At 40.1% G+C, this 27,560-nt stretch overlaps 2 protein-coding genes across 9 annotated transcripts in view; one reads left to right on the top strand and one right to left on the bottom strand.

The window, feature by feature from the left end:
* GPSM2 (G protein signaling modulator 2) overlaps window positions 1–887 on the top strand; it is a 44,737-nt gene extending 43,850 nt beyond the window's left edge. Inside the window, exon 15 of the mRNA XM_058538671.1 lies at window positions 53–887. Within this exon, the coding sequence (XP_058394654.1) occupies window positions 53–280 (228 nt within the window). The 3' untranslated portion in view covers window positions 281–887. The remainder of the gene's footprint in view (window positions 1–52) is intronic.
* Window positions 888–1,454: 567 nt separating this feature from the next.
* CLCC1 (chloride channel CLIC like 1) lies at window positions 1,455–27,166 on the bottom strand. Of its 8 annotated transcripts, XM_058538672.1 has the most exons (12): window positions 27,085–27,166; window positions 22,452–22,505; window positions 16,890–17,030; window positions 16,392–16,490; window positions 14,384–14,491; window positions 11,788–12,009; window positions 11,412–11,552; window positions 9,790–9,883; window positions 8,409–8,506; window positions 7,981–8,127; window positions 5,935–6,276; window positions 1,455–4,229 (listed from the first exon to the last, which is right to left on the bottom strand). In XM_058538672.1, the coding sequence occupies exons 2-12, from the start codon at window positions 22,470–22,472 to the stop codon at window positions 3,987–3,989; spliced, it is 1,656 nt and encodes a 551-aa protein (XP_058394655.1). In that variant the 5' UTR covers window positions 22,473–22,505; window positions 27,085–27,166; the 3' UTR covers window positions 1,455–3,986. The 8 variants fall into 8 exon arrangements, with proteins under 8 accessions (XP_058394655.1, XP_058394661.1, XP_058394656.1 ...); XM_058538678.1 differs by lacking the exon at window positions 16,392–16,490; XM_058538673.1 differs by lacking the exon at window positions 22,452–22,505 and having other exon boundaries at window positions 27,085–27,164.
* Between the last annotated feature and the right edge of the window lie 394 nt (window positions 27,167–27,560).

A 27,560-nucleotide genomic window follows, 5' to 3' on the forward strand; every position in this document is an offset into this window, starting at 1 on the left:
GTGCTCTCCTTCCCTACAGTATTTTTTTAATCTCGTTCTCATAAATTTTTAGGGGTCCAGATTAGATGATCAAAGATGTGCTCTACCCCCTGCTGCCACAAAGGGACCCACAGTACCAGATGAGGACTTCTTTAGCCTTATTTTACGGTCTCAGGCGAAAAGGATGGATGAACAGCGAGTTCTTTTACAAAGAGATCAAAACAGAGACACAGAATTTGGGCTGAAGGACTGTTTGCAAAGTAATACTTTGTTGGAATTTAAAAATTCAGGAAAAAAATAAGCAAACCACTAGTTACTATGTATATATTTTTTAAAAGCAACCTTATTTCCTTTCAGAACACTGCAGGGAAATTCAATCTTATTACTTTTTTCCTTAAAAGGAGAAATTATAGCACTGTAATACAGCTCAAAATGTTTTTAGAATGATGTACATATTTAACCTGTAATAGTGTACTATTAATTACATTCCTCCAGACACTCACTTGTTTCAGGGTGGAGGTGTCTTATAAGGTGCTTCATCAACTTTTGTGATTACTGCTTGGGACTGTGTTCTTTGGCAACTTACTCGAGTCCTTTACCTGGTGTGTGTTTGTAAAGTAGGAAGTTAAATGAATCCTAGACTAGAATTTAATCCTCTTGCTGAGATAATTTTTTAAAATCTTAATTGACAATGGCGTTTTTTTATACTTAACGATGGATGTAGTGAGAAATTATGCTGTTTAGTAAAATAATGTACTTGACCAATGTGTAAAAAAGTTATATAAAGTAATTGTAAGAAAAATCTAGATTTTTTTCCTCTAAGAAAATCTATTTTCAATATATTATTTTTAGGCCAAAGCCATTATAAAAGAAACTCTTAATAAACTTCTTTTAGCATGTTTGGGGTCTTTGTTTAATATTGTATCTTCTGTTGCAAAATACTGATGTAAAACTTTTTAAGCCCTAATGTCAAAAAAAACTCATGTAGTTATGTCAAGAACCTAGGCCACGAAAACAAAACAGATGAAAACTCACAAAATTTAAGTACAAAAGATGTAGGTTAGGACCTCAGTTATCATCAAGCCTTGCCCTCCTTATCCCAGAAACTGAAGGTAGTCTACATAATAGGACATAACATAAAGTTTAGCAAAAACAGAACAAGCATGGGACAGAGCAGGGCCTGGACTCTAAGGCCGAAGTGCAGAATGCAAACGCCCACACCTGGAACAAGTTGGCAGCTCAGTCACCTGGTTACTTCTGATTTGCACGGATGGGATCCGGGCCTCTGTTCTTTCTTTCTAAAAATCCTTCAGTGATTTTGATCGGCAAACAGTGAGAACTACTTCTCCTAATGGCCAATGTTTTAAAAAAAAGAAGAAAGTTACACAACCTGGAATCACATTAAGTGCTAAAAAAAAGATTCTTTTTGGTTCTAAGATCAGACAGAAATTTTGTCAAAAGTACTCAGTTAACACTTGGTTTATATTGTTTTATTATTATATATAGGGTATAATATCCTGCATGGCATCCTTTTAAAAACTGCACCTAAGTTTCATGGGGCTTTTTCTTATAAGAATACTCAATAAGCAAAGACAGCATACCAAACCACAATAATGTAAAAATAAGTGTTTATTTTGTGTATATGGTATTTCTTAGACCCTATAAACATTCAACATTAATATCTATTCCATTTAAAAATTGCCTTTAAAAGCTGTCTACCCCATTCTGATTTTCCTAAAAGCTTGTCACTATAATCCTTGATTTTAATGATAAATATTGGCTAGACAATAAACAAGCCTATCTCTTCTAGTTATAAACTGGCCTTGATATGTTCAATTTGCTTTAATAAGTCTTCCCTGAATTGCTGCAATCATTCAACAGCAGTACCATGTTGCCTTGCTAGCTGACAAAGTAGATTTCATCCCCAAATGTTATCTGTAACGAAAGAATACAAAGATGAAATTTTACTTAAAATTTTTTTTAAAGATTCATTTTTGGATTGATAAAAAGCAGTCAGGAGTGCGTACAGCAACAACTCTACTCTCATAGTTATCACCTGGCACATGCATTTCTCTTCAGAATCGAATCACAGCTCAGAGGACAACTACCACCTTGGGAGCATATTCAAAACCAGTGAGAACAGGTCCACCCCCCGAGAGGACTACTTCATATGCATCGACGTTCACAGATCTATTCCAAACTGCAAGCATCCTCTCATTAGTTCATTCGTTACATGCCTACTGTTATAAATTTTTATATAAAATCCTTTTGTATTTCTTGGGAAAAAAATATTACCTTTCTGATGAAATACTCAAGATCTTTGCAATATTAAACTAGAAAATAATATTAACATATAAAATTAAATTGTTAAAAGCATCTAAGTGACACTTCTAAGAGCCAAAAAGGGATATTTTGCATTTCATGTAAAAAATATATCAGAAAGTAGATGCTTTCAATGCATCTTTTTTTCCTGAAACAAATGCTTGCACGCAAATTTTAAGATTATTCCTGACTGGTATCGTTTTTAGTAAGCAGCTGAACATAACCTGTAGTGTGAAGGTTCAAACAAAGGACACCTGTATGTGAAATCTGCTTCCCAGCCAGGTATGTGTGCAAAATTTATAAACTGCTTTTTAAAAAAGGTTTAAGGGGCCGGCGCAGCGGTTAAGTGCGTGCGCTCCGCTTTGGCAGCCCAGGTTTTGCCAGTTTGGATCCCGGGCGTGCACCAACGCACTGCTTGTCAAGCCAGGCTGTGGTGGCATCGCATATAAAGTGGAGGAAGATGGGCACGGATGTTAGCCCAGGGCCGATATTCCTCAGCAAAAAAGAAGAGGACTGGCATTGGATGTTAGCTCAAGGCTGATCTCCCTCACACAAAAAAATAAAAATAAAAAAATAAAAAAGGTTTAAGATGAATAAATTTTAAAATCAGAATAACTAATTAAAATGTTGATTGTATCACCTGTCTAGTTAAGAGAAACACCCTACTATGTTTTCCTTATCATGCTATTCTCGATGTACAGATCTCTAAATATCAGAACTTCAGAAGGCTCAGACAATATGGTTTGCTATAATATAAACAAGACACAGTAATAGCTAACCGTCTCAACTGCTGGGATTCTGAGCAACAAGGAAAATAGGTCTTATAAAGCCTGTGCACTTCATTTGGTGGGGAAAGAAGCCATTCTCCAAGTCTGTTGACCGTGTATAACTGAGATTACCAAGTTAACAAGCTATGTTATCTAAATTCCCTTGGCAACCTTCAGTTCTGTCATATCTAAGGATAAAGTAAAAAGGGTGATAAGGGAGCAGGCCCAGTAACAGCTGCCCAGAGTTGCGAGATGAAGGTAGGTTATGAAACTACAAAGCCACTTTGATCTGTGGGCAGCCTACACAGGCAGAAATGGACGCTGGGGCTGCAGGCGCCGTGGCTGCATTACGATGCTGAAGTGCATGAAGAGGGTAGACTTGACTATAATAGACTTTCCTTAAAAATTGTTTTTGAGTACCTACCACTTTTGGAAACATTTTGAATCCACTGCACAACCAATTATTCTGTTAACTAAAGTAGGTATTACAGGCCTTCCACAAATATACACTTAGTTAGTTAGGTTAGTTCCTATATATGCCTGTAAACAATAAAACTTCTTTTTCAATGTTCTTTAATTCAAACTGGCCTCCTTAACTATTCAGAATCAGTGATCTTGCCATATGTTCATCTATGAGATCTTGTTCCCAAATTAACACCTCAAAACTTTATGGGATTTATCTTAATATCAAAGAGAAGATGAAATTAAACAGATGAAAGATGAAATTAAACAAATACATGAGTGTTTGTTAATTCTGTTAATGTTAATTCTGATTGTCAGTAAAAATACTAATAAGTTGGCACCTGTGTAGTAAATATCAGAATATTTGTAGAGAAGAGTAAATAGTTGTGAAGAATATACTTTACAAAACCCAAAGATGATCTCAGATCTGTGGTTCAAGTCTGTGTTCCTCTAGACTCATGGGCCGCTGTCCAGATCCTTTCCACGTGCTCCCGTGTCAGTGCTCGCTGGGCTGCCTCTGGCATCAGTCTTGAGCTGGGCCTTTTCCACTGCTGGTGAACCTTCCACACTCTCTGACATCTCTTGGCCAGAGACAGGCTTAGCCGACTGGCTGCTTTTAGTACTGCTTTCCGTCAGTGTGCTTTCTCCTGGGATTCCACCAATGTCTTTGGGCTTTGTATCCGAAATGGGTGATTTATGCTATAGAGAATTACATTTTGTTTTAATTGTTTAATGTAATTTGGAGGTTTAGTAATCAAACATGTTTAACAAGTTCCTATGCAGATCTATGGTGGCAAACTCTGAACTCTTTCAAATCCTGGTTCTAGTGCTGGACTGTAATTATATAAATGTTATTAAGCCTCAGAACTGTACATGGAGGAGGGGGACACTTAGGATATGCTAGATGGTCTAGTGACCCAGTTTAGGAAAGGTCAAGAAGACTGGTAACCAGTATTGCTAACTCCTCTTGCCTGGTGAGAAGAATTCATTAGACAAATGTTTACTGAGCATATATTAAGTTCTAGGTGCTAGGGATACAGCAGGAACAAAACAGACAAAAACCCCTGTCCTCACTGGAATTTACATTTAGGCTGACAAACAAACTAACAAAGTTAGTTAGTTAGTCAGGCAACAAACTAACAAAGTATCATGCTGGAAGTGGGGTGGGGGTAGTGGGGTCAGACTGCTGTTTAAATTAGGGTGGTCTGAAAGGTGATACATGAGTCAAGACTTGAAAAAATGAACCATATGAACATATAGGGGAACAGCATTCTAGATAGTGAACAAGTACAAAGGCTCTGAGTTCAAGGAACAGTCAGGAGGTTCTTGTGGCTGAAGCACAGAATGAGCGTGGAGGGAGAGCAGAAGAGAGCAGTATGGTAACAGAAGTGGGACACGGGCAGATCAAGGAAGCCCCAGGCCACCGCGATAACTCTGGCTTTCCCTTCAAGTGAGATGGGAAGTCACTGGAAGATCTGTGAGTTGTGATAACCACTGACTGATAACCATTAACTATTAGAGCTGAAAGGAAAGGAACATCTTTTTTTTCTTCCCCCTCCAAAGCCCCAGTAGATAGTTGTATGTCATAGTTGCACATCCTTCTTAGTTGCTGTATGTGGGACGCGGCCTCAGCATGGCCAGAGAAGCGGTGCGTCGGTGCGCGCCCGGGATCCGAACCCGGGCCACCAGCAGCGGAGCGCACGCACTTAACCGCTAAGCCACGGGGCCGGCCCAGGAAAGGAACATCTTTAAGTTTTCTAGATGCATGCAGACATGCTTATGCTTATAAGGAACTCCATGGGAAGGGATTCTATAATTTCTTAGATTCTCTTGTGCTTGCAACTATTTCTCAAAAGTTTACAGTTGCAACTTAAACTTTGTAAATGACAATACAAATTCCTGTCTCAAACAGAAACGGCCAATAATGGTGGAAAAAACACCTCGCCATTCCACAGGTAAAAAGAATAGTCTAGCCAGCCAATGATATAAAAGATTTAGGAAAGCACTTTTTGATCCCTCTACACCCTTCCACCCAGCTCTCCTGGGGGTTCCCTAGGGCTTCTGGCCTTCAGTGAGGAATTTTCTCTGATCTCTTCAAAGGTAGAAATTTCAGTCATGCTCGCTTGTTGGTTTCCTATAAAATTTCAAATGAATTACCATCTGTTCTAACAAACTACTGTTAAATAGTTTTTAATGTAAAAATTAAATCTCATTATTTTTCTTCTGAGGAGGCTGGACTAACTTTTGACCAGAAAGGAGAAGAGAGAAAGTGAATCATTATATTATTAATGCTACAATTAACTGTGAAAGATGAAAGTTAGAGTAAAAACACTTAACTACAAGTTTTTAAGGAAGCAGTTAGGCCTAGTATGAAGAGACAGCAAATAAACAGTTGCTGACTTACACTGGGTACCTCCTTGGGATGCTCTCTCGCCTCTGCGCGTGGTAAATCATGTGCCGGGAGCACTGCAAGGCTCTTGTTGCCAGTCTGAAATCTCAAGTCAACATCTCTCTCTCTCAAAACGTCTCTTCTACCCTCATAGGTTTTGTCATACAGGCCTTGCTCAGGGGGGCCAATCTGGCCTCTATAACAGAAATCTGCATCACCTGCTCCACCATGGGGTCTGTAGTCAACTTCCCGCTGCCGTCTTCTATCACTTGGCAGAAGGGCCCAGGGCGGTTCTCTTTCAGGACCACCTATGTGTCTCAGCACATTAACTGATTTTCCAGCACCATAGCAGAAACTCTAGAAGGAAAAGAAATTCATATTCCTGAGTCCTTTAATGGCTGACTTACAACGAAATTATGAGATGTTTTACTCAGGTTCTAGCACTCAAGTGCTAACAAAATGATGTAATTTAACTTGTGGCATTTATAGACATAAAAATGTTAATTGCACTGTTTTTTCAGTAGAGATCTCTTCTTTAGATAAATAAGGACCACAGTAGCCAATGAAATTTGAGAAATCACTAAGCATTAAGAAAACATTGCAGTCAGCTGAACACATTTTTATTGAATTATATCATAACAATTGCCATTTGGCTAAAGCCTAGAAATTTAAATTGGAAGGTACTAATTGTCTGATAATTGCTTGTATGTTGTCTATATCCACACCCATCAAATAAATGCTGAAAATTATTCAAAGTTGTACATCATTATGTAAACATTTTCCTGTAGGATAATTTCTTCTACAAATACAAACTTGGCTTTAGCTACAGTTAAAATACACCAGGCTTTGAGTCACATTCCATGGGAAAAACTAGGCAGCAGTTCTCAGAGTGTCACGGCCCAGGGACTCCTGGAGGGATCCCTTAGACTCTTTCAGAGACCTGTGAAGTCAAAGCTTTTCACAGTACAAAGACATTAGTCTTCTTCATTCTGTCATGAGGGCACAGTAGAGTCTTCCGGGGCTAGAATGACTTCTTCACTCTGATGGCTGATGGGCTGTGTGCTTGGGTATACTGGTATTTTAGACCTTTCTTAGTTTTAAATTCCTAATAATAGTAAAAATCAATAAAGGAAACCCCTATAAACAAGAGCTCTTTGTGGTCTTCAATTCTTAGGAATGCAAAAGGGTCCTGAGAACAAAAAGTGTGCAAATCCCTACACTAGAGATACTATTTGAAGACAGAAGCAGCAAAAGGCCTTTTCTTAGGCAGCAGATGAAGCAACAAGAGATGATGGGGTTTTTGCTTATAATTTCAGTTTCAGAAACTAAACTACTACTGTACAACTAATGTCACCTAACAAAACCATACCCCTAAACCACTAAATCCTGTAAGTAATCACAAGGCAAAAAACAAAACCAAAGCAGGAACAATTTCAGAGTGAATAGAGCATAGTGAATTTTGCATCCTTAGGCAGGACCATCCTTTAATAACTTCCCATGGCATTTATGAGTTCTTTACATGTTGTTTTATGTGACAAGTGCTTTATTTGGGTGAGGGGTGAAAACCAACAACAAAAAAGCTGACGAGACCATGGACAAATGACGTGTACTCTTTCTTCTTAAATGTCTGCTCCTGGATCCCCAAACTGTTCTCAATACACCCAACCTTCTTCCACATCTCTTTCTGATTCTGTGTTAAACCCAATGGTCTTCCCTTCTCAGTGGTGCAAAAACTCAGACTGAAATAAGAGGGCCTCCTTTCTCAAAGATGGTATAAACAACTGATTTCATGTGTATCAATTCACCAAGTTTAAAGAATAAATTTAAAAAGAGGTTATCAGTCTACATCACTGCTTTGACATCTACAATCAAACTTGAATGGCATTGCCTTGCTTAGAGGAATATACATGTAAGTATAAATAAATCTGTATCACCTAAAAATCATCTTTTCATACCATTAAGCATGATTTAGCCTGATTTACAACAGCAAAGAAGCCTAATGATTTTAGAATTGCCTTTTTCCTATAAATCCTGTAATTGTTAACAGTGCTATATACTCACCAGGACAGCTAATGCCATAGTTATCAGCACCGGAATGTGCAGTAACACTGGGATCTCCTTCATGAGTGCTCTAATAAATTCACCAGCTCCTTTTCCAATGTGCTTCAGCGGCTCTGTGACAAAGTTGGTGAATGTAACGGCCAGTGCCTAAAACAAAAGATAAAAGCAAGTTGATTTTTTCCTCAAAGGACTGAGGCACTTAAAATGAGTCAAAATTCACTGTGCACTGAGGCTGAAATTATGTTATGTAAATTCAAATGTTGTCAGATGCTTTTAATGTGAAAGTCACTGTGTAATGGAAGTATTTTTCTAGAACAAAGGTTTATTATTAGCAAAATTCCTCTAAAAAACACTCACAGTTTTTAATAAATACAAGGGATTTTTGACTTACTTTTATATAAGTAATTTTTACAAAATATATTCCATACCTTTGTTGGTGGGACCAACCAAATAGGGTTGACTAATAAGAGCTCATAGTATTTTTGGCATGGGTCATCCTTATAGGTCCATGAACTTCTAAACCATTCTATTTAGAGAAACAGACAAAACACTGAGTCATTAAAAAAAAAGTCAACATTTCATTCCCAAATAAGACAATATTTTGGTTTTAACTCTCCTCCTCTTCCTCCAATTTTAAATTGTTTTACAAATAGACTCTTTGTAACGCTGATTTTTAAAATTTTCATCCTATGTCCAAAATGTTTACTTTAAAAAGCCATTCAAATTATACAAGACTTATGTAGATAAAATGTTATATTTTATGAAGATTTCTAAAAGGCAGATAATTAAAAGCAGTTCTTCACACACATAAATGAATCCGAGTAAAACTTGGGGAAATCTGAATAAGACTGGTGGACCGTATCAAAGTCAATATGCTGGCTGTGAGACTGTACTATTACAGTTGTGCAAGATGCTTCCACTGGGGGAAAAGGGATAAAGGGTGCACAGGATCTCTCTCTATTATTTCTTACAACTACCGGTGAACACTTTGAAAAGTCAGTTCTTTACTTATTGCACAAAATAAAGTAGAACATTAGTTCTCCCAATTTTTTAAAATCAGGCTTATATTCATTATGTATGAGCCTGAGCTAGAGGAGGCATTTAGTTGTCCCCTGAAGCCAGGAAGGAAGGCTGGATTGGTTTAGTTCCCATAACTTTTTAAGAAATATTAATTTTGCACACCCTGATTTGCAGAATCTGCTGAGATTCTATTCTGGGTCAGTCTTTACGGACTTGCATGTATCAAGTGCCTGTGAACATTAAACCATTCTCACTGCTAAATACACATAACTAAAGGCAGTCTACATCAGTGAGAATGTTTAAAAATCTATAAAACAAAAGTAATTTTCCCATTAGTAAAAACAAAAAAGATATAGTAAAGCTACAATATAAGATTTCATAAGTCAAAATAAGGAGATTAAATCTAAGATGGATATTAATTCATATATACATTAATTCCTTCTTTAATAAACTTCTGTTGAGGACCTAGAATGCACTAGACACTGTGCTAAGAACTAAATGAACAAAAGCGAGCATAAGATTCTTCTAATGGAATTCAGCCTAATGGAGGAAGACAGATAATATCAGAGCCAGCATATATACAGTTTCTATTGCTTCCCTGCGGCATTACATGAACACAAAAGTCACTGGTTGGAAATCTAAGACTCTTTTTGCATGCTCTTCTGATTTTAAAGATTCAGTCATGAAAAGCCTCTTTCTGGCATTTTATCATTTCTTTGTAATTATTAATATGTCTTCTCATTCTCAGAAATTCTATTTAAAATAAGGCCAAGTGAACCAACACTTTACCCCAGAGACTTCCAGACCAGTCCATCTTCTCGGCACACACATTGTTTAAGGGCTCCATCTTGGCAACGTCAGCCTGATGCTGTGCGAAGGCTAGCTGAGCAACACCAAAAGGGAACCATCAAAGGCTGCTAACAACGGAAGTTACATCTACGCATCCAAAAACCCGAGTTCAAAGTGTGTCTTCACCATTCATCCAAACCAGACTGCTTACAAATTTTTTTTTTTTTTTTTTTTTTTTTTTTTTTTTGTGAGGAGATCAGCCCTGTGCTAACATCCGCCAATCCTCCTCTTTTTTTGCTGAGGAAGACGGCCCTAGGCTAACATCTGTGCCCATCTTCCTCCACTTTATATGGGACGCCGCCACAGCATGGCTTGCCAAGCAGTGCGTCGGTGCGCGCCCGGGATCCGAACCAGCGAACCCCGGGCCGCCGCAGCGGAGCGCGCGCACTTAACCGCCTGCGCCACCGGGCCGGCCCCCAGACTGCTTACAAATTTTTAACAGAAAAAATATAAATATACTATTTTTTAAGAGTAGCTCTTTTCAGCTCACGGCAAAGCACAGTCTTAATGCAACAAGTAAGGATAAAGAACCAACTACAACTGCCTTCTTTGTAAGTAATTATGATGAGGAAGGAAAACCTTTTTACTAAAAAGATTGTTTTAAAAATTACTTCAAATATAGTTCATACCATGTGCCAAAATATAGCTATACATATTAAATGACTACTCATTTTCTTTTACAATTCACGATAAAATGGTGTTTTGCTTTGCATAGTTTTCAGCACAAAAGACCAAAATAAAGATAATATATCTTTTATAAATCAAAGCCCTGGGGAAAATCATTGAGATAACAATATTCAACCAAACGACAATCCTTCCTCTAATCTACAAATAAGTAGTTCTAGAAGCTATAGAACTTAGAGCAAAAGGTTAAGGAAATATCACAATGATTTAATCAGATGAATTCATTGAAAATAGTTGCCTACTTGACTGACACCCTGCTAAAATTTTCCTTCAATGATTATGCTATTTTGACAGGAACAGCAGTGCTCCCTTTGAATTTCTATATACAGCATGATCCCAATTTTGAAAGAATTAAAATTTAGAAAAAAGGTTGGAAAGAAATACCTCAAAATATTGACAATGATTATCTCCAGGTGATAAAATTATAGGTGATTTTAAAAAATTAAATTTCTCTGTATTTTTCTCTCTTTTCTAAATTCTCTACCATGAACATACCACTTTTATATTCAGAAAATAATCTCTTTAAAAATGATATTTTAGTATCATTTCTAGCAAAGAATAAAAGGACATACCCCAAATCACCACAAGAATTTTTAAAATGTGTCTACCTAGCTCTTTTCTGATTTACCTCTCCAGATGCTGCCCACCAGGAACTGGGTTATGAAAATTAGGACTGCACTTTTTTCCCCACTAACTGGTCAAGGACCCAAAAAACCAGGCACACCCCAGCTGTTGCCCATTTCCTCCCCTCCTCCCACCGTCTCCATCACTGCCTCCCACCCTCACCTAAGGCAAGATTATACACCAGCTCTAAACAGGTGAGAGTCTTATTATGAAATAACATTTTTAAATATGAAAACCTTCCACCTATTTAATACCTTATATAAATACATCCAATTCCATCCCAAACTGATGAGAAAACTGATGACTAAAAGACGTCTCAACTGGGTGTACCAACGAACGTACGTCCACAGCTCGGTAGCTACTAACACCACAATGCAGAGCAGACACAAAAGCACCTCGAAAACAGAAGAAAAAGCAGAGTCACTGCCAAGCCGTCCTCCCCACCATAAAACATTAATCGTCAGCAAAAACAAAAACTGGGACTCAAATACGCAGAATCACCTGTACCATTTTGCTTCATGTTCAGTGCAGTATCAGTGACTTAGTACAAGTTCTTAATACAATTACGATGGAGTTTTAAAAGTATTTAAAAAAGAAACCATTAATCATGTCCCCCTCATCCCATCTTACCATCAACACATTATATGGATCCACTCCAAAGGCATCTTCAAATTGCCACTTCCATGTTTCAAAATCATGAAACTTAAAATTAATTAAAATATCACTTAGTGCATCATCCAAGGCTCCTGGTTTCCAATCCTCTCCGTTGAGAAACTTCTGTATTTCTAACAAGGTTTGTCTTTTAAGTATAATCTCGGCATCATAATGCATATCGCCTTTGTTTTCATCAGGCTGAATTAAATTTGCCAAAAAAAAAAATTGAAAAGGAGAATTTTATCATTATATCACTTAGTGAAATATTTTAAAACAAAAGCTAATTTGGAAATATATAATTACTTCACAATATTTCATACGTATAAAATGAGCAATAATATCTACTTGTCTGTCTCATAGGCCAACATGAAAACCAAAGATAATAGGTGTGTGAAAAACATTTCAAAAATTATAAAGCTCTATGCAAGTAAGATACTGTACATTTTACTAAAAATACAGTTGATTCTGCTATCTCCAATAGTTATATTGTGTAAAGTCACCTTGGACACTAATTAATAAATACTGAACCATGGCTCCTACAGGAAATACAGGGTTAGGTTACTGCAAACACATTTTCATCACTAATCAATATGTAACCTCGTTTTTTTTTTTTAAAGGTTTTATTTATTTATTTATTTTTTGGTGAGGAAGATCAGCCCTGAGCTAACATCCATGCCAATCCTCTTCTTTTTGCTGAGGAAGACTGGCCCTGAGCTAACATCTATTGCCAATCCTCCTCCTTTTTTTTTCCCTTTTTCTCCCCAAGGCCCCAGTAGATAGTCGTATGTCATAGTTGCATATCCTTCTAGTTGCTGTATGTGGGACGCCACCTCAGCATGGCCGGACAAGCAGTGCGTCAGTGCGTGCCCCAATCCGAACCCTGGCGCCAGTAGCGAGCGCACGTACTTAACCGCCAAGCCACGGGGCTGACCCCAATACGTAACCTTTTTAATATATGCTTCCATTTAAAGACACCTTAATATATATTGTTGATTCATTAACACTGAACTCATGGCCAACAACACTGTAACCCATGCCTGAACCAAGCTTAACTAACATGGGAATTTTCTCTGTAAGGCACATCACAGCCTTCTTGCACTTAGGAACACTAGACAGCACTATACATGGGAGCTATTTAAACAGCAAAATCACATACACAAAAAATGTAGCACTGAATAGAATACAAAAAAGTACTCGTTTATAGTATGAGAACCAAAACAAGGCAGAACACGGCCTTGTTCCACCTCAGCTGAGAATGGGCTCATCAGGAAACTCAAACATCCTACTGCTCTGCGCGTGTCCAGAGTGACCACAGAAGCACCACGAGTATTGATTTTGGGGTTACAAATAAAGGTTAGTGAGTAGGAAAATTTGCAGATAAGGAATCCACAATAAGGAGGAGTGACTGTCTATTTTGATTCAGTTTATGACTTTCCATTTGCTGACAGTTTTCAGATAGCCTAAAAGTTGCAGTAGTACAAATAAGAAAAAAAAAGGGATCTCAAAAAGCAGCAAAATCCGGGTTTTCCATGAACATGCATGATATTTATAACTATCTTTATTGGTGTGAGTTCAGGTTAGCAAAATCACTATAAACATTTTACATTCATTAACCAGTTAATAGACATAAGAAAAATTCTTTCTTTTCTAAGAGTAAATGCAGATATTTATATAAAAAAAGTAAATGTAAAATGAGAAAAAGCAAGTGTCATGTAATATCACAAATCATCAGTAAGTATAAAAAAGCAGTCATTGATGAATATTTTTAAAAAACCAGGAACTGAATATTCCAAGCATGTCCATCTAGGTATTCCTGGCTCCATCCGTTTCCTCATCTATACAATAGGCTCTGTTCTACCTCGCACACAGTTACAAGACTTGAATTAAAGGGTGCACACATGAGAAGATCTACATTTCCAAAATAAGGTGGGATGAATAAATTATTCATCTAACACCCCTTTTCCTTAAGTTTTCTTAATGTTTTGATTCTCAACATGAAAATGATGACTCAAAAAAACGGAATCTTAATATTAATTATGAACAATACATGCACAATACGTAATTCTATAAAGCAGCACATGCCACAGTAAACAGCTAGGGGAAAAAACTACTTAAAACACATTTTTCTTTTCTTCAACATGTAATGATCTTACATCACCTGAATAAGGAAGTGGGGAAGTAGCAGAGAACAGGAAGTAAGGACCAGGATAGAATTTCCTTACCAAGTCACGAATTTGTTAAGTTTCCAACTGTTTAGTAAAGTTCAAATGGCAAATTTAAAACAATATCCCCAATTCAACTGAGTGGTACTACAGTGCACAGAACTGAACAAGTAAATCCCCATGAACTAGAAGAAAAAAAGGAGTGGTCTGTACTGCCTGCTCACCTTCTACCAGATGCTGCAAAGCAGACTGGTACCTTTAATTCTGCAGGAATAGGTTCTGGTCAAGGGTAAGTCACGTATTCTCTGTTAAAGCATAATGAAGCTTTATCACTGCTCTACATACTTTGAAATTAATAAGTAATGAAAACACCCACTACACTGATTAGTGTCACACCACCAAATACTCACAAGTCCGAGCTTTCCGGCTTCAATTAAAATCTTATTTAAGTATCTCCTGAAAACAGGATTGCTTTGACTTTCATAGTCTTTCCTTTTTTTGTTTTCACACTCAGCAATCTGTAATCACAAAATAAATACAATACTAGTTAGCATCAAAGTTTAACGTAAGGGTCAAGTTTCTAGCCTAGCGGTCTCATCCAGATCAAGGTAAAGAGCTGGTTATTTTCATCAAGCTTGCACTGACACGTGGAGCTTGCCTGCTTGCTGCGGCTTCTCTTTGCGAAGGGCAAGCAGGCAAGGAGGAACTCACGCCCAGCACTTCGCCCTGACGGCAGCTTTCCCACTGACTTGCAGCAATTCTAAAGCTGAAGATCAGGAAGAAAGGAGGAAGGGACGTGGATAAGCACAGCGTCTAGACCAATCTGCCTCTTCCTAATCCCAAAGTAATGATTTAACAAACAAAGGAATGAAAGGAAGAAGGAAAGAAAGGAAGAAGAAACAGAGACATACAGAGAAAGAAACCGAGACAGGATGAAGTCTGAAGATGAAATGAAGGACACAGCAAAGAATTTCTTGAATGTGCATATTCCTTTTGGCCTTTTATTAATTTTTCCTGTCAATGAGTGATCATCCCCCACGATATGGGATGCTTCAGGAGGGCAGGAACCACGGCTTCTCCAGAGTGTCCACACATGGCAACCTCTCAGCACACAATTCTTCATTAAAACAGACTTCCTCTGAACCTAGCCCTGCAAACACCACAGCGGCCAAGTTGCTGAGCGAGGGTATAGTGCATATCTCACAGACATTAGAACTTGTGTTATTGAGTGTGGACCAGGAGATGAGCTGAGCACTGGGATGGGCTTTAGGTGATACACATGACAATAACTGAAAAGCACACAGACAGGACAGAGGGACACTCAAGGAGTCATGTGGCAGTTTCCTCTGCTTTCAGGAAGGTTTACAAACCTTTTAAAATCTGTAAATTTCTCTTCAAAAGAAACAATTTTTTTAAAACAAGGACTCAAGACTCCACTTTACTGAGCACGTTTTTACAATGTTTGAACCAAAGTCACAAACAACGCAAGGAAAAATATTTGTAAAAAGGCATTTCTGCCTTTCCTCCTGTGGAGCCAGACTAGCTCCCCACACACAAAATGCAGTTAAACTGAGGCAAAGCTTACCCAAGCGAACACTTGGGTGGGACAACACTAATGTTTGATAAGAACCACAGGCGGTGCTTAGAGATCTCAACCTGAGACCCAGCTGGATCTCAGTTACCAACCCTCCCCCTCTCTTAGGCTGGAAACCGCCCTTGTTCTCTCTAGCTCTCCCCTATCCTTTTTCCCTCCTCCCTCAGCTACCTAAACTTGCCTATTCTACCTTGGAAAGTCAAACTTTCCTCTTCTCTTCAACCCCTGTCACTGCCTCACTCGGAGCCTTCAGCATTGCTGGACCTCTGCCACCCCCTCTCCGTCCCAGGCCCCCTCCACACTCCACCAGCTCCCCCTGCCCACACAAGCACCAGAGGCTGCTGCCCACAGCGTAACAGAGGTCAAACCCCTTCACAATCCTGACTTATTTCCTTTCTCATAAACTCCGCTTCAGCCACATAAATAAAAGGATTGAATAAATGAAGGAATAGCTACCACACTAAATTATAGCAATCCCTTATATTTGTAAGAGTAACTCTTACGCTTATAAACTGGTAATAGGCCCATTTCTTCACTTGCTACATGACAGGTGAGAGAGAATCAAGAATGAATAAAACAGATTCCTTGTCCCAAGAAATTTTCAGTCTTGTAAAGAAATAATTACAACATAGTGAGATAAATGTTATCATAGGAAAATAAAAGTACTATTTAAAAAAAAAAGCCAGAGTCACTAAAGAAAAAATTATATACATAAATATAAATGGTACATTATATAGAAACAAACAGTGTTAGCAAAGACAGGAAAACAGAGCAATTTAACATACTATAAGTAACATAAAATTCACAAATGAAAAAAATCTAACCTTATGAGTTAAAGAATCAACTCTGCTGTAACATTCTGACAATTCATCAGCAGACAAGTTAGGACTGACCTCTTTTTTCTCTGAAATATCATATTTCACCTAAAGCAAAGTAGAGATTTATTTCTTTATAGTTCAGTTGTAAAAATAACCTACTGTTAATGAAGACTAAAATTTTGACTTCATCATTTTATGACTTTGCTTGTTATATTCTTCAGCTGTCCTGAACCACCAAAAAAGAAAGAGTCTCAAATTTATATACTAGCTAAGAACTAAAATCAAATTAGTTTGCTGCTTCATGGGCTTTACATTCAAATCCAAAACAGAAATAACCAGGTGGGGCTGAAATCACCTTAGACTAAGAGCATCAGATATTCTGCATGATTGCTAATCACTGATACATGACTCTCACAGCTCTGTGGAAAACAATAAGAAAAGCAGAGTACTTCCATCGTAGGACTGATAAGGTCTCACACACACACATGCATTTTTTTTTAATACCTGAGATTTCCTCATTGTTCCTGAAGCAGCATCATAGTTAAGCATGTCTGTGGGGTCAATCCAGTCATCATCATGAGCATAACCAGTTATCAGCCACAGACATTCACAAAGGAGCAGACAGCACAGCATCCTGCATGAGGACTAAAAAAATTTTAATAGACATAATAAAATATAATTATTTTTAGAAGAAATTATTTTGTAATAAAAACCATCTATTTCCTTCTAGTACTAAGACATTTTCTTTCTGAATAACAACAGAAATAAAAATACTCAGTAAAATGGTATTCACATATAAATACACACAGGCATACGTATTCTCATTGAGTCAAAAAGTAAATAAGTATTTTTCCATACGATTCAGTAATTCAATTCCTAGGTATATACCCAAGAGAAATGAAAATGTATGACCACACAAAACCTTGTACACGTTTATTGCTGCATTCTTCACAAGAGCCAAAAACGAGAAACAACCCAAACGTCCATCAACTGACGAATGAATAAAATGTGACATCCATACAATGGAGTATTAGGCTATAAAAAAGAATGAAGTACTGATACAGGCTACAGCATGGATGAACCTTGAAAACATTATGCTATATGAAAGAAGCTAGACACGAAAGACCATATATTATATGATTCCAGTTATATGAAATGTCCAGAATAGGCAGATCTATAGAGACAGAAAGTAGTTTAGCAGGTGCTTAGAGCTGGGGATGTAATAAGGGACAGAGGGTGCTAGCTAAAGGGTACAGGGTTTCTTTCTGAGGTGATGAAAATGATCTAAAATTTATTGTGGTGATGGCTGTACAATCTGTGAATATACTAAACACTCCTGAATTGTACACTTTATTATTTTTTTTGTGAGGAAGATCGGCCCTGAGCTAACATCTGCCAATCCTCCTCTTTTCGCTGAGGAAGACTGGCCCTGGGCTAACATCCATGCCCATCTTCCTCTACTTTATATGGGACGCCGCCACAGCATGGCTCGACAAGCAGTGCGTCGGTGCGCGCCCGGGATCTGAACTGGCAAACCCCGGGCCGCCACGGCAGAGCGCGCACACCCAACCGCTTGCGCCACCAGGACGGCCCCCTGAATTGTACCCTTTAAATGGGTGAATTGTATAGTATGTGAATCATTTCTCAGTAAACCGTTTAAAAAAAAAAAAAAAAACAGGCATTTTAACCAAACCCTCCCCCCGTTTTTTTAAACAAATGGGAAAAAAAGATGCAAAATTAAGATTCAAATGAGGTGACTAAACTCCAAAACCATTCAGGAAAAATAATCTGCTTCATCTAAGCCTCTGCATAAATACTGTGAAGCCATTTCAACACTTAATACCTCCTCTATTCAACACTGTCCAATACAGTAGCTACTAGCCACATGTGGCTATTTAAATTTAAATTAACTAAAATTAAATAAAATTAAAAATTCAATTCCTCATTCATACTACCTACATTTCAAGTGCTCAAAAGCCACAGTGGCTAGCGGCCACCATATTGGACAGTGAAGATATGGAACATTTCCATCACTGCAGAAAGTTCTGTGGGATAGCCTGTCTTATGCCTACTACATATAAGAACCAAGTAAGGGAATTCCAAGAGGAGAAAGCCTGGGCCCTGCCCATAAATGGCTTCCAGTCTAGCTGTACGAATACAAATAACTCCAGGGTAAATTAAACACTCCTTCTCTGTACTCCAAGTGGGCTCTCCTTATTCTTCTAGCATAACACCCAATGAAACTAGCCACTTAGTCATCTGTCTCTTCCGTTAACACAGTGGTTCTCAATCTCGGCTGTGTATTAGGATCACCAGGGAGCTTCTAAAAATCCCAATGTTCTGGCCACATCCCAGAACAATTAAATCAGAATCTCTAGGGGTGGGACACAAGCATTGGGAATTTTAAAGCTCCCCAGGTGGGTCCATTATGCAGCGAAGGTAGAAAACAGCTGCGCTCCAACGTGAACTATATTGCACTCAAATCAGAATTCACCTTCCCTATGACCTCTCCATCGTGCCCCCTCCACCTCTCCAAGCCCAACACCGAGCCCAGTGGCTGGCACATGAAAGGCATTCAGTAAACACTGGTTAAACAGCAAATGCAAACGATCAAAGCCATAGCAGGGATTCAAAAGGTTTTAGAAGTTCAAAGGATGAAGAAAGCACATCTGATTGGGAGAAAGTGGAAAGAGTTCATAGAGGAATGGGCATGGGAAATGGATTTTGAAGTATGGGTGACATCCTAAGAGTGTGAGTTATGGGAGGCAGAGGCAGAAGAGCAAAGGGTATGCTTCAGAAACGGTGAATGCGAGGATGGATGTGGCGGGACATAGAGATGGAGAGGTAGGCTGTGATGACATGTCAAAGTAAAAAGCTTATGACTAACTTGATCTGCTAACAGCTTTCAAGGGTGAGGGGAGCTACATCCTGAGAAGATGAAACTAGCATTAAGTGTACAGAACGAGGAAAAAAACAGATTCAGAGAGTCCAACAAGGAGGCTGAAGTAGAAAAAGGACGGTGGTCTGAAAGAGTGGTAGCAATGAGAACAGAAAGAACACACGTGACACATTTTGAAATTAATTCTACAGACCTCAGCAACTAATGCACGTGGAAGGAAAGGAAAAGAATGACGGCAAACAAGATTTCAAGGCCTACTACCAAAAATGGTACTATCATTAACTTAAAACAAGAAACTCAGAACGAGAATATGGTTTTGGGAAAAAGTTCAGCAGGCATTTGTTCAGCATTTAATAAATACACACTGGATACTGGGCACTCTCTTAAGTGACAGGGATACCAGGAAACTAGACTGGCCAGGTCTTTAGGAAATGTACATTCTAGGAGGAGAGGACAATAAGTTGGCAAAAAAATAAACATCACTTCAGAGAGTGATAAGTCCTGTGAAGAAAATAAAGCAAGACAATGGTATGGTTGGATTAGGTGATGTTGGGTATTTTAGAGGCCTCTGAGATGAAAGACGGTCACAAATTATTTGTCATTTCCCCACAGAGAGACGTAGTTTATTTCCCCTCCTCCTGAATTTGGGCTGGCCATGTGACTACTTAGCCAAAATATTGTGGTAGAAGTAACGCTGTGTTGTTTCTGGGCCTGGTCTAGCCTACACGAGGATCTGCTGCTTCTACTTTATCACTTTGGAACACTTGCTCTTGGGAGCTTCTGGAACTCAGCCACCAAGCTGTGAAAAGGCTAAGCCACGTGGAGAGGTCATGTGTAGGTGCACAACAAGCTCCCAGCTGACAGCCAACATCAACAGCCAGCCAAGTGAGCCATCTTGGTGGTTCCAGTCAAATCCCTTGGTAACTGACTTGGTGACTGAACAGCATGTGGAATAAAAGAACTACCCACCTGAGCCCAGTTAAGCTCCATAAGCCCCGGAATCAGGGGAGATAATAAAATGGTTGTTTAAAGACACTAAACTTTGGGGTGGTTTGTTACACAGCAGTAGATAACCAAAACAACATTTAAGTAGAAAAATAAGAAGCTAACCTTAGAAACATTTGAGAAAAGAACATCCAGAGAGGACATAGCAAGCATAAAGACCCAGAGTAGGGAATAAGTTTGAAGCATTCAAAGAACAGCACGAGAGGCTGGCGCAAGCGGTTAAGTGCGCGCGCTCCACTGCGGCAGCCTGGGGTTCACCAGTTCGGATCCTGGGCGCACACCGACACACTGCTTGGCAGGCCATGCTGTGGCGGCGTCCCATATAAAGTGGAGGAAGATGGGCATGGATGTTAGCCCAGGGCCAGTCTTCCTCAGCAAAAAGAGGAGGATTGGCAGATGTTAGCTCAGGGCCGATCTTCCTCAAAAAAAAAAAAAAAAAAGAACAGCAAGAAGACCAGAACAGCTGCATCTTGTGAATGAGTTGGGGGTGGGGGTAGGACACAGTCATGAGTGTGGTTTTTCACTCTAAGTGTAACAGAAAGCCACTAGAGGGTTTTAAGCTGGGAAGTGATAGAATTTGGGTAACATTCTAAAATAAATCACTGTGGTTGCTTTGTAGAGACTGTAACGGAAGAACAAAAGCAGGAGACTAGCTGGGAGGATTTGCAGTAGTCCAGTTGAGAGATGAAGGTGGCATCAACTAAGATAGCATCCAACGTGATGATAAATGATCAGATTTTAAAAATGTGAGGTAGGCACTACGACATGAGGCAAAGACCAGCTAATAGGTCACCAAGCACATTTCTTCTTCTTTCTGGACACATGGTGACTACATATCCCAGCCTCTCTTCCAGTTAAGTATGGCCATGTGATAACTAAGTTCGGGCCAATGCACCAGGAGTGGAAGGAACATGCACTACATCAAGGTCTGGCCCATGAAAGCCTCCCACACTCGATCCTCCATCAGCTCTCCCTCCCCACCAGGGAATGGAGAGGACACTGAGCCCTAGAGGGCAGCCAAACTACAGAAGGAACTTGGGTCCCTAAATGACCACATGCAAGGCCACCCACTAAGTGGGAAGACGTGTTTGACTTTCATGTGAACAAAAATAAATTTCTTTTATGGTAAGTCCTGAGATTTGGGGGTTTGTTTTTTACACCATCTTGTGCTACCCTAACAAAACAGCAATACACTGCAGAAATCGCTGGTAAATGGGATGTAAGATGTAAGGATGAGAGAAGATTCAGGATGACTTCTAGGTTTGTGACCTGGGCAACCGGGAGAATGGGAAAGACTGAGGGACACTCAGGTAGGCAGACAGCAAGTTCTGACAGATCAAGAGTTTTGTTTTAGACATAGTAAATTTCAGATATCTACTGATGTCCAAGTAGAGATGTTGAATACACAATACAGAGATAAGGAGAAAAGTGGGGCTACAGAAATACATTTGAGAGCCATCAGAATACAGATGGGGTTTAAAGCCATGGACTGAATAAGATCACCAGAAGATGTATTATGAGGACAAAAGACTGAGTCCTGGGGCATGCTAACATTTGGAGGTCAGAAAGAAGAGGGAGAGCTGGCAAGAGATACTACCAACGAGTGCTAGTGACGCAGGAGGAAATCCAGGAGAGGCTGGTATTCCAGAAGTCCATGAAGAAAGGAGGGAACAGATAACTATGTCGAATACTGCTGACAGGTCAGGTGATCAGAGGGTAGCAAACTAACCATTTGGATTTGGCAGCTTTAATGGAGTGGTAGGGATAAGAGCCTGACAGGAATAAAGGAAGAATTCAGACAGAGGTTTTGGGTCAAGGTGACACAGCAACTCAGTGCTCCAACAGTCCGTTGACTCCTACTTCTGGCCAATTGGGGTAACAGGAACCAGAGGTACCCTCCTGCCTGAACAACCAAAAACTCTGCACAAAATATATGAAACGTTTTACAATACACTGGACATTAGGCAAGAAAGAATAGTGGCCCTTGAAAGATGGGAGACAAACAAGGCCAGCCCTTCCATTGCCCCAGCTTATTGCCACAAGAGTTCCCGGACCATGGGCACAGGGAGGGGGAACTCAGGCAGAGCCCAGAAGGCTCCCTGGGGAGATGGAGCTGAGAGTCTGGGGAGACCAAGGCAGCTGGAGTTCACAGGATAAAGTACCCAAGTAGGAGAAAGCTGCATAGGGATGGAGCTCCAGAGATCTGCAGAGGGTCCCTGCAAAATAATAAAGGAGAGCTGGTCTTTGTCCTCAGTTCTTTCAAACACTCTTGGAATTTCCTGAATGCTAGGAATGTCTTTTTTACGTTAATGAGCTGACTTATGGTGGGCCCCTAGATAGCTTCAGGATAGGGGAATGGTCATCAGAAAGACCAAGCACATGATTACAGAGGGTTGGAACTTTCAGCCATCCAACCTCTGGGGATTGGAGGGGGGCTGAAGATTGAGTTCAATCATGTGGCCAAGGATTTAATCACAGTACTGTAACTCTGATAAAAACTCTGGACACCTAGGCTCAGAAGAGCTTCCTGGCTGCTGAACATACCAATGTGCTGGGAAGGGACGAGCCTGGATTCCATGAGGGGAGGATACAGACGCCCTGCATCTTTCCTCACACTTTGCCCTATGTTTCTCTTCATTTGGCTAATCCTCATCTATATTCCTTGCAATAAAACTCTAAGTATAGTTCTTTTAGTGAGTCATTCTAGCAAATTATCCAACTTGATGGGGTCATGGGAACCCCTAAATCTATACCCAGTTGGTCAGAACTCCCAAGACATGTGTCTAAGGTGGGGCAGTCTTGCAAAGGACTTTGCCCCTAACTTGCTGGGCGTGCACTATGTACTAATTCCGGGTTTTTAGTGTCAGAAGTGAATTGAATTGTAGGACATCCTGCCTGTGTCAGTGAACCGGTATGAGAACAGACCCCCTTGAGTATCAGCAAGGCACCGCTCAGTGCACACACATGAGGAAAGTACCTACAGCCTGAGGAAGAACCACCGAAAGGATCGATACAAAAATAAAGAGTAACAATTAATAAATTAGAAAACAAACATGTGTGGGAGATCAAAATTTGGCCACCCTGAAATATATCTCTTTACCTTGATTGTTTTCTCTGAAGGACATTTGACCCCCCGCCCACTAACTGCCTAAAGAATTTGATGTGGTGGCTCCTTCCTGGAACAGATCTTCTATCATAATGGCTGTAAAAATAATGTAGGATAGAGGTTACAACAGCAAAGGCACCAAGCCTCTTTTATCAAAAAACTCTGTCTCTCCCTGACCATATTATCTATAGATGACCCCAAAAAGAATTGTCCTCCTGCCCTCTGAAGTCCCAGGCCACTACCCACCCCCAACACGCTCCTCACCTTTAGCTGCAATACTTAAGCAAGCAGCTTAGACAGAGGGACGAGTTGCTCATTTCTGAGTTTCTCCCATGTATACATGTTATTAAACTTGGTGTTATTTTCTCCTGCTAACCTGTCTTGTTGATTATTTGGCCAGCCAGAAGAACCTTAAGGAAAAGGGCAGAGGGAGATTCACCCTCTTCCCCGGACACATGTAAGAGAGAAGAAAACAAAGCCAAAAGTTGGTTCTTTGAATACGATTAATAAAAATGATAAACCTATAGTAAGATTAATGCAGAAAAGGCCCCAAAAACCAATATCAAGAATGAAACAGGATAAACTCATTCATGATTAAAGCAAAACACTTAGCAAACCAGGAATAAAAGAAAACTTTCTCTGTCAGAGTATCTACTACAGCAAGCACTACAATTGGGGGTAAATACTGGGAGAAGGCGCTGCAGGGCTTCTGGATACCGGCAATGTTCTATTTCTTAACCTGGATGGTAGTCACATAAATGTTCACTTTTCAATAATTTGCTAAGGTGAACGTTTATATTTTACACACTTTTCTGTATGTATGTTATGGGTCACAATTTTACAAAAGGTTTTTTAAAATGGGAAAAACTAATTAAGATATTGTTATGGGCTGAATTGTATCCCTCCAACATTCATATGTTGAAGTTCTAACCCCCAGTTCCTCAAAATGGAGACTGTGTTTGGAGATGAGATAATTAAGTTAAAATGAGGTCATTAGCATAGGCCCTAATCCAATATGACTGTCGTCCTTATAAGAAAAGAAAATTTGGACACAGATGGGTCAGAGGGAAGATGATGTGAAGACACACGGAGAAGAGGGCCATCTATAAGCCAAGGAGAGAGGCCTCAGAGGAAACCAACCCTGCCAACACCTTGATCTTGGACTTCCAGCCTTAGAAACTGTGAGAAAATAAATTTCTGTTGTTTAAGCCACTCGGTCCGTGGTACTTTGTTATGGCAGCCTAGCAAAATAATGTAGATTTCTTCAGACATAAAAAGACTAAGAAAGTCTACAACCCATAGACTTTTGATATGTTAAAGTTGTTTAATCTCAATGAGGAAAGGTGTAAATAAAAGAAACAACGATGAGCACAGGAACTGATCAAATATACTGATAAATTCGATAAACTACTGATGTAGAAAACAAACAAAAAAACCCCCAACTTTTTGTGTTTAAAAATGTAAAACCAAAACACTAAATAAAAATAACGATGGGAAAGGCATCCTAAGATCCCTGTCACACAATGGAGACACTCGGAAATACCGGATAACTGTATACTTTATTGGGGGGAAAAAAAAAAGAGTTAAGCTAAGGAATAAAGCCTTGAGAAGACCCAAATACAAGAGGAGACGGTGAAGACTAATCAGAGCAACAGAAGGTAAGCTAAAAATGCAATGTGGAGAAACCAAGAGGGACTTAATCTGAAGGAGGTGATATTAGTCAACTATATTAAATACCTCAGAGAAGTTCAGAAAAATAAAGTCTGGAAAAAAGCCACTGTATTATTAGTTGGTTATCTGTGAAATGACTTTCATAGAATGACAGGAAGAAGCCTACTTCCAAGCACTTAAAAACTAAGTCGGTGACAAGGGAGTGTGTGAACTGAGCAGAGGCTCTGAGAAGATGGGAGTGTATGAAATTAAAGCTACAGAAAAGGCTTTTCATAGGTAACAAGGTTTTACACTACTTTATAAATAGAAATGAATGAAGAGGGATGGAAATAAAGGTTCTAAAGCAAAAAGAAAAGAAGCTGACAGAGTTCACATTATTTATTATATGCTATCAAGAAGATGGGGAAACAGTCCGCTAGAAAGCTGGAGTGTTACTGTGTGTGGGGCGGCTGGGATGGGGGAGAATGCAGATTTGGAATAATGGCGCCATAGGGGGCATTACACAAAGGGAGATAAATCAAAAGCCTGTCAAGCAGCTGAGTTTTGACTATGACCCCCACAAAGTCATGCTACTGGCAACTACGTTACTTTCTCCAGTTATGACCAGCAGATCCAGAGCTTTCTCCAGGGCTAGGGATTAGCAGTGCAGAAATGATGGGAGACCAGGAGGTGAGGTAGAACAGCGGAATCAGCTGGAAATTCAAGCCCTCCAGCCAAATCCCCGTGGCCACTGATCTAAGGCTGGAACTCCTCAAGAAATCTTACAACTGATCTCACACTTCCTCCAAACAAAGCTGCATCTAAACCTGCTGGGGATCTTGTTAAAAAACAGATTCTGATTGAGTGAGTCTGAGGTGAGCCTTTCTAACAAGCTCCTAGTGATGGCCGAGATGCTGGCCCACAGGCCACACTGAGTAGCACAGTGTTAATGAACCATCCTATATCGGTTTAGTTTAACAGTGACACCTGTTATTCAATTACTCCTCAGTAATAGTCTCCCTCCCCCAGTTCCTACTATTTTTATCATTTTTTTCATCTGCTTCAGGCTTTGACACTAATAATATCAAAATTATAATATATGGTATTTGATTACTACGTGCCAAACACTGTTACATGCATTCATTCATTTAATCCTCACAAAAACTCTTGGAAGTAGCACTACTGTTATCGTTATTTTATAGATTAGGAAACAAGGAACTTGCCCAGGCCACTCAAATAGTAAGTGGTAGAAGCCAGAGGGGCTCTAACTAAACTGCCTCTCCAGGGCAAGGTGCTTAGTGGCCTGAGGGCTCAATCAGAGAGGCTAGACTAACGAGGATAGCAGAGTCAAATTCTGTATTATCCTAGAAATAGCATGGCATAAAAGTCGGGGGGTTGCAGTTTAGTTCGCGTGCGTACGTGTCGTCTCCCGGAGCTGTGGCTCTCAATCTTGACAATGTGCATTTCTAACAAATTCCCAGATGATCATGATGATGATACAGCTAGTCTGGGGACCACACTTTCACGACAACAGAGAGAAAATCTGAATTTTCACCACCCACTCATAAGTAGGCATCTATAACGTTTTACACTCAAAATAGACTTGGAGATTTAAAAAATGAACTACAACCAAATCCGAGCTATTCCGCTGACGATATTTGTTCGAATTGTGCTTCAAGTTTTCAGAGATAACTGAAGCCAACAAAATTCACCGTTCGCTCGGGTCCCTCTGCACTTGCTTGCCCCCTTTCCCTAGGCCGCTCTTTGAACCGTGTAACGCCGCAGCAACCGCGCAGCAACCAGAGATAACGCAGCCAACCGGCCCGGGAGACGAGCGGGCAGCGCGCCCGCCCTTCCTGGTAAACGCAGCGCTCCCAAGTCCCCTCACGCTCCGGCGGGCGCGGCCTCCCCCGCCCCGGCGCAGCCGCCCCAGGGACACGCCGCGGCCAAATCCGCAGCCCCGCCCAGCACACCAACACACCCCTCTGCGCGCACCCACATGTCCCCTCGCCTGCCTGCCTCTTCACGAAGACAAACACCTTTTCTGGGCCGGAGGGAGAGGAGGCGATGCGAAGCCGTGCGCCCGAGTCGAGCCGCTGTACGTCTCGCGCGTCCTCCTCGACTCGCTCGGCCGGCGGCTGCGCGTCCGCCTGGGCGGCGGCTGATTGGCCCGCGGAGGGGGCGGGGCCGGCTTCTGGCGGCTTGTTTTAGGTCGGGTTTTTTTTTCTGCCATCCGCGGACTCTATGCAAATAAAGTCTTACAGGGAAGCGGAATATATAGAACAGATAGGAAGCGTATTTTCTTAATATTGATTTATTTATAGGTTTGAATGTGTAACATTTGCAATCAAAGCAGGAAATATATTTTGAGCATAATTTTTAAAATGAGGGATAATGAATGCGACGATAGTCCTATATGGGGCGGTGGGGGGGGGGGTTGGGAGGTGGGGAGGAAGGAGATGAGTTGCACTATATGGAGTACTTGGAAATACAGCTGGCCCTCCACTTACGATGG

Source organism: Diceros bicornis, chromosome 4, assembly GCF_020826845.1.
Source record: "Diceros bicornis minor isolate mBicDic1 chromosome 4, mDicBic1.mat.cur, whole genome shotgun sequence".
Classification (NCBI taxonomy): Eukaryota; Metazoa; Chordata; class Mammalia; order Perissodactyla; family Rhinocerotidae; genus Diceros; species Diceros bicornis.